This window comes from Paramormyrops kingsleyae, chromosome 11, assembly GCF_048594095.1.
Source record: "Paramormyrops kingsleyae isolate MSU_618 chromosome 11, PKINGS_0.4, whole genome shotgun sequence".
Taxonomy (NCBI): Eukaryota; Metazoa; Chordata; class Actinopteri; order Osteoglossiformes; family Mormyridae; genus Paramormyrops; species Paramormyrops kingsleyae.
In genome coordinates, this window is record NC_132807.1 from 8,663,704 (window position 1) to 8,671,737 (window position 8,034).

The following is an 8,034-nucleotide window of genomic DNA, read 5'->3' on the forward strand; positions in this document are numbered from 1 at the left end:
CTTTAACACGTAAAAAAACAAGAGTCTTATACCGCTAAATCAAAAGTTAGTCTATTAACAATAACTCAAAATTGAACACTTATAATACGGTCCTATACCGCTAAATCAAAAGTCAGCGTATTCATAATAACTCTTGAAATTGTTACTTTATAACACGTGAAGCACTACACAATACACTCACTTTTCAATACTAAAACATTCAAATCGCTTCGAGTTCAGTATGCACAACAGAAATTAATCCACGTTTAAAGCACACTGGATTATAAGGCACACTGTTATTTTTTAAGAAAATCAAAGGCTTTTTAGTGCGCCTTATAGTGCGGAAAATACGGTATAAAATCAGGGAGTAATGAGCTTCAAATCAGTTTCAGTTTCAGGGAACAATACTACTAATGCGATTCACATCCATGTGTTTTTTTTTTATTAGATTATCCGCATATCCAGAAGGCCAGGCTTCATCCTGAAGGTGACACAGTAACTGCACGGAATTCTCCAGAATGGTATCCACACCGATTCAAACCAAGCAGCAGTAACTTTCCAGAAATCCAGCAGTGATTACTCGACATTCATTCATCCGCTGGCATTCTTTCCGGAAAAAAATGTACTTTAGGCATGGGGGAAATCTGACATCAAAATGGGAAAAGTCTGATTTGCTAAAACACACAGAAGCCTGAATATTTTAATCTCCTGCCAATGAAAGTCTTATTGAAGCACAGCAAGGAAAATGCCACAAGCAAAATTCACTTTCCCTCCATCTGAAGTTGAGCTCACACTCAAGTCCTGCTCATCCCTCCCAGGTAACGAAGTGACCTTTCTAGTACAGCAGACCGGATTGTGCTGCCACAAGCTGGGACAGCAGTATCTTTCAGATGCAGTGAGGCCCATCTGTCGGGGGGGGGCACCTTTTTGTGACATCCACTGTGGGTTTACCCGAGTGAGGACATGTGATACTGTGGAGTACCGGTTTCTCAAAATGTCTGCTGTGCCTGAACCAACCTCACACAATTCTACTTCTGTGCGAGTCAATATTTACACTCAGCTTCATCGCTGGCGTGCTAACAGAGCACCAGTGTCACGCAAAGCAAACAGTCTGAGTTAGCAGCAACTACGCAGCATAAATCAATAAGTACAGGCTGGACAAGATTTTGGGCAAACTGAGAGAGCAGATATCAAAAAGAGAAAGGACAGATTCATTAAACCCAGGAGTAAGGGGGTGTTCACCAATGATCTCAGCTCAGGATCTCATAACCTATTTTTAGAAGGGAACCTGAAAGAGGCAGTGTGCTGCGCTTTGCCCCCTCTCTCAGGATCCACCCCACCCGCGTAACGTGCAGGCTAAACAGGAGCCCTTCAGCCGCCATGTAAGCGAGACTTACAACCCTGAGAAAAAGTCTGTGAACCCTGTATTTCTTTTGTGGTTTATTTTAATATCGAAGGGCAGGTGAAATCCAGCCCTGTATCGATTGGAACATCCCCCCATCCATCTTCTAGCTGCAAGGTCATGGAGGGGAGGTGGGCTGGGCCCTATTGACTGGAACACCTTACCCCCACCTTGCCCCAACTACTCTCCTTTCCTGAGGTCGTTACTCTAGCCGTCCCTACTCCTTTTCCCTCAATTCTTTTTTGTTAAATGAGACTACATTTAAAAGAAGATCAGAGCCTTTCATGGGGAAGTCCTCAGGTGCAGCCTTTGTGTTCTGGCCATGCTGACGGGAAGCAACTTCTGGCCCCCTAGTACTGTACATCTCCACTCCAGGTCCCTGTTTCTGGTAGAGCTCCAGATGCCTTCCACGGCAGCTTCTTCCAAAGGCAGTCTGCGGGCACCCAGACGGGGGGCCACAGGCTGCTTCCGATGGGGCTGCCCGGTCAAAATGCCTGAGAAACTAAGGCAGGAGTCAGGGCTGATTTTTTTTCTCCCTCCCAAATTCCATTACACTCACAGCCGTCACCAAGGGACTGAGGACAAGTGACAATGACAGCTTCTCGTTTTGCAACAGATTCACAGCGATACTCTGAATAGCAACAAAGTTAATACCAAACGCCCTATATTTAACGACTGATATGACCATGATTCATGCCTTTGTCTGAGTGGGCTGGACCTCCTAATAAATACGTCTGATAAATCAGGAACCTGATGTCAGGCTGCGTTCCTCATCAGCCGAACAATAACTGCGAACAGATTAAACGACTCCTTAGATGCACCAGCAGCAATATTGCCAATATGCTACTAACTTCTTGCAAATATCTTTCCTGCATTGGAGATCTGATCATCAACCCAGGTGGATGGGGTAGGTTCACGCTCATAGATAGAAGACAAATGAGGAGAGTTAGAATCCGTATGTTTCAGGAAGGGTGTGGGTTCAGTGCACAGATTGGTGCTGCTGTCCCGTGATTCTACTCCTGTTTCATCTGCACAAGAGTCCATCGGGTCCTTCGGGTCTTCCCTGCCTGTAGCTACAGGTGGAAAGTAAACTGATATGGAACTTCATCAACAAAAACAAACAATATCAAGTTAAAAAGCAAAAGAAAACCGTTACCCCCAATACTCATGTTACATTTGTACTGAGGCAAGAGTTGCATTTCAGTTGAACTTATAATTAAAAAACCATAAGAACAACAATTTCTGAATACTGAACAATGGGCAGAATTCAGTTACAGACTAATTTTTTTGGGGTCCCAACTAAGAAGGTGTTTCCCCTCACATGACCTTTACACAGACTTTGCTTCCTGTGTGAACAGGAAGTGCACAATTCCGTCAGCTCCCAAGCAGGAAAAAAAAACCCATATACAAAAAGCAGGGTCTGGTGAACTTAACATGGCAAAATGAACTGATGCAGATGACATCATTCATCTAGTGCTTTTCCATAGGGTAGCCTGTCACTTGCGTCCTCACAAGGCCTCTCGGGGATTGGTCAGCAGAGCGCTGCGTCAGTAACGAGTAACCAAATCTCTTTAGCCCAGGGGCACTGATCTTTTATTTATCCATGCTGGCAAGCCAGTGCCACCGAGAGGCCCCGTGCTTTTACGGTCTAAAGAAAAACACAGATCCTTCAAATTTACAAAGAAAGTTCCCAGAAAAAAAAAAAGCAGGTGTATGTTGAGCTTATCAGTATTAACTCCACTATCTGTGACCTTCACCGCTGGATGGAAAATGTCACAGAGCGCGTAACTGAAGGGGACTGGTGTCCTGGACCCAAGACAAAGACCGTGTCATGATAATGGGTGAAACCTTGCATGTCAAGGACGGCGCTGCGGATAAATTGCAGGAGTGAGCTGCTCGGAACAAACATGGCGGAGTAAAGAGACGGGGAAGTACGTGCCTCACATTCAGCTCAAAGCGAGCGGCTTTCTGGCCTCAGACAGCATCCGATTATAAATCAATTATTAATCAAGGGATTTTGTCATACACTTAGGGGTACAGGGTTACACTTAGCAGTTATTCTATATAATGTAATATAATAAAACCATGCCATATTAATCTGTTACAACTCTTGAGACGCTCCATTTGAATTACTGATATTTGTCATATTTGTTTGATGCTGTCTGTGTGCATTCAGTCATTATTTGAATATGAAATAGTTCCATGAGGTTTATGAAAAATCTAAGTACTTTTGCAGGGATTAACCTCTGAGACTCTCATTGAACTGCAAAACACCCGTTCATCAGAGACGATGGGAAGGAGATCCAAATTCCACACACACAGAGGATTCAAGCCCCACAATCATGGGGGTGTGAAGCACCAATGCTCCCCACAGAGCCACCACGCTGGTCCGACCGCAAATCAAACTGGAAAAAAACAAGTTGGGAAAGTGGATGGAAGCGCACAAAAACCACGCGAGTGTGACACTTACTACTTCATGCAGATGACATGTTGAAACCCTGGCAGACTGCCTGAGGTGATATTTGGATCGTTCACCAAGATCAGAGTTAAAATGCCGTGATGTCATTCACCTTCCCTCGACAGGCAGTGGGACGATACTTTGCAAAACAAATGGCTATTTTAAATAACTTCTTACCATAATTTCTGAACTGGAGTCAAATTAAACCAACGTATAGCTTTCTGTCAGGCTATGAGGTCACTGGAGACATTGCTGCGACAGCTTCTGCAGCTTTTCCAGCCTGACGAGTTCACCGTGTCCCCCCCCCCACTCTGCCTGAGAGGACGTACATTCCTGCAATCTTTCTTTTTTTTGTGCTGCAGAGGGGAGAAGGGAGGCCACACTTTGAGATGGGGGGGGGGATGATGATGTTATTGTGCATGCACCTCCCTAAAGGAACTGTTAATGAAAGCCATATGGTGTCATACTGACCTACAATTCAACATCTGGCAGAAAGCATGCCCGATGCTACTGTCTGGTACTCCAGACAGCCGAAGAGTCTGACTGTTCCCTCCGCACGGAACCCAAACATTGGAGTACTCCTAAAAAAGTCTCCTGGAAGCACAGTGTCGGCGGCAGCCTCACACTGACTCAATTTTTCATAGATATTTCCAGTTCACCGCAGAGCAAAGTAATGCGCAAATAACAGCAGGATATAGTGACCGCTTTTGGTTTTCGACTTGTTTGGGGAGCCAGGTGGTTTATGGTGAAACCCCTCAGTCATGCAGCAAGCTGACGAGGCCCCACGCATCAAGGCGCATTCCAGCACAACATCATCCGCCGGTGGCTCATGAGTACTACAACAACAGCTTCGGATAAATATTCTTAGAGGAGAATGAATAAAACAGAAACTCGTTTTTAGTTCAACATGCCACACAGAACACAGTTTCAACACAGCCTCTGTTGAATTTTTCCAATGAAAAATCAAGAATTCAAGAATTACATGAATATTTTTCCAAAAAATGCAACTAAATGTACAGGGAGGAGCCGGTTCTACATACCGCTGGGCAAACAGCATAAAGAGTATGACTCCTGGCCTTTTCACAACCCAGCCAAGCCCAACCCTGCTAACCATGGATGTATGGATGCTATGCTGGTCTGTGAAATCATAACACCAGGCAGAATCAGCTGGGGGACTTGCTCCAGGCCCACGTTTATGGATCAGCAGGTTGCCTGCGGCCACCCCCGGCCACCACGGCCTCCTCCTGATAGCCATACTCTTCCTGGAGCATGGAGCACGTGCAGACACTCTCCTCGGTGGTCTCTGTGCATGCAGTTGACACAAAAGCTTCCTGAAGTGGTAAACTTGATCTGCGGCTTGCATATTTCCAACCAGGTGTCTGTGCTGCAGCTGGCATGTGACCAAGAGAACTGGTTTGCCCATTCGGTGCGGGGAGACAGTGTGCCCTGTGCAGAGCCAGGGTGGAGCCGGTAACAAACAAAAACACTGTTCCGTGGCTAGGAGGCCAGTCAATGCAAATAAAGCCAGTCATCTCCAACAATCAACCACAACATTGCACAGAAGGTGTCATGGGTTGAATACCCACAAACATTACAATAATGGGTAACGCTTTACATTAACTGCACCTTCATAATGCATTTATGAAGCATTCTTAGAACATTCATAATGTGTGTTATCGTATGACGTTTATTATTAATGTATATTAAAGCTGTTAAGGTATGTTAGGATGTTAAGGTATAGTTATGTGCGAGTTATGAATGTTCTACGAATGCATTATGAAGGCATTATGAATGCACAGTTAATGCAAAACGTTACCCAATAATGTGTAATAATACAGTGAACAATCACGCCTGAAGCTGAGGTTCACCTAGTGCCCAAGGACGAGGCCTTCTGGCACATGAACGGCACTGATGCATTCCTTCCCACAGCCCTTGCTCGGTGACTTACCCTTTGGGGACAGGTCTGTAACCTGAGGAGCCCCCACCCTTAGCCACATGTCAGCTGTCAGAGACACAGAGTCACATCACCAGCTTTGTTACCCAGAATGACTGATTTTATTGTGAGCAGGACTGAAATGTTTGGTGATGATGCTGTCTGTCTGTTCACGGACACTTTCCCACAACATTAAATTACCATGTCCTTGGTTTTTCTTTTAATTTTTTAAAAGCCTTTCTGGGGGGGGAAACAAGTTGAATTCATCACCTGCAGTAACAGAATGTGTGATGTAGTTAATACAAAAGTGCAGTTTCAAGCGCACAGACATGGGACACTTGGGTCTCTTAACCAGCGGTGTAAAGTATCACTTGACAATACTCTGCTGGATTTAATCACCAGCCAACATCTAAGGTGCTGCTTGGGTAATCTTCAAAGAAACTCTCAAAATCAACGAAAGAGAACATCTGAAATTAAACGCTCTTCTTATTTCAAGTTAATTCAAATTATTAAGGGAGGCCAGTGCAGTGACATTGTTTCAGCTCTCACTGCATAGTCAGTGAAAATCCGTAATCCCAGTGCCGCTGACCATGATTTTGTGAGAAAACGGCCTGCGCCACACATAGTTCAACAACTGAGACGATAGCTTTTAAAAACAATGGATCAAAGAGGAAAACTCCGCAATGAAACACATTTACACTCCCAAGAAAAAACTCACCCCCCCCCCCCTTTGTTAAAATGCACTTGTGTGAAAGGTTTATTTTCAAGCAATACTTGCTTTACATTGTGTTTCCACTTGCAGTACCCGGCTAGATGGCAGAATCTCTTCTGGGCGCATATTTCTCAGTTATTTGTGATGCAGCTCGATGCAGCTCGGTCCGTCTTTCACTAACACCTCTCTCTAAGATACTGAATCGCCGCTATCGCGCTCACGTCTGTACAAAGTGTCCCAGTATTTTATGGGATCGCGCAAACTCCATACAGGTGGCACTGGTCTGTAAGGCATCATACGCATAGATGTAAGTTGTAGTGTTTATAGCCTAACTGAAACCTTTTAACATGCAAAGCAACATAAGAATGATCTCTTCGTATTTTTTTTTCGATCGAACAAAGCAAAATTGTGTATATTTATCGCAGATAAGTTTGTTTGTAGTTCGTATGACACATAAATCAATTTCTTTATTCATTTCCCTTCTCTTTACCTCGCTATTGTTACCTACCTACTGAGTCTTTTCGCTATTATCTGGCAGACAGGAGTATTTCAGCAAATAAAAATTCACTTACCATTCCCCTTCGGTTATTGGAGCTTCTGTTGTGTTATTCCTTTTGTCACTAAAGACGTTTTTTATAGAATTATTTATATACTAAAGCTATGCTTATAAAATGTTTAAGATTTTCCGGATGGAACGAACAAAAGCATCAAATATAATGTCCGATATACACAGAAATCCTAAGGTAGACGGTAGGATTCTCCTCAGGACCAAACGTTCCTTCCGTCCATAGCTTCTTATGAACTGGGACGAACATCTATTTACTGGCGCAAAGATACCCGCTAAATTACTTGCCTCCGTATCCTCGCACTCCAAAGTTTAAGCAGAGGCAGGTCTCGGATACAGCGGACAAGGCAAACAATCCATAAAAGGAGTTTCTCTTCTCCGGCGAGCCAATAGGAGCTTAACACTTGACACGTCATTCCAAGGGGAACCCTACCATTTAAAACTATGGAAATATGGTGGGCATCAACATTGCGCATTGCTGCGCTGATTATGCGGAGTACTCGCTTGACAGATAGAGGCGGAATATACGGAATAGTTACATTATTCTTGAAAACGTCCAATATTTTTTCTTTACAACACAATACTGGAATCGTTTTAGTTTTGCACATGACTTGTCTTTTTGAGATTTTTTTGCTTCACAATATGTCCTGAAATCGTGCTTATCCACGAGTGCCATAGTAAAGTGGTTTTACGAATAAAGTTGAAATTAGGAATATAGATGGAACTGACACCCAATAAATTGGTTTAAAAAGATATTTAATGGGTTTTGCGTTTTATTATATGTGCACCATCGTTTCTACTCTTGGCAACAACGCAGACGGATTTCACTAACAATTAAACATTAAGAAAAAAATGTGGTACACAGACGCATTTAAGTAATTACGCGCAAAGGTATAGTAATTTAATACCCGTTTTATACCCGAAAACGGAAAACCTTTTTTTAAAAAATTATCAGTGTTCAATAAGATCCCCATCTGATCCTCTT

General features: G+C 43.5%; 1 protein-coding gene across 2 annotated transcripts in view; it reads right to left on the reverse strand.

Moving 5' to 3' along the window:
- myo1ea (myosin IEa) overlaps window positions 1-7,372 on the reverse strand; it is a 43,387-nt gene extending 36,015 nt beyond the window's left edge. For both annotated transcript variants that reach the window (XM_023814068.2, XM_023814067.2), the window contains exon 1: window positions 7,057-7,372. In XM_023814068.2, coding sequence (XP_023669836.1) covers window positions 7,057-7,059 — 3 coding nt within the window. In that variant the 5' untranslated portion in view covers window positions 7,060-7,372. The remainder of the gene's footprint in view (window positions 1-7,056) is intronic.
- Window positions 7,373-8,034: the final 662 nt, after the last annotated feature.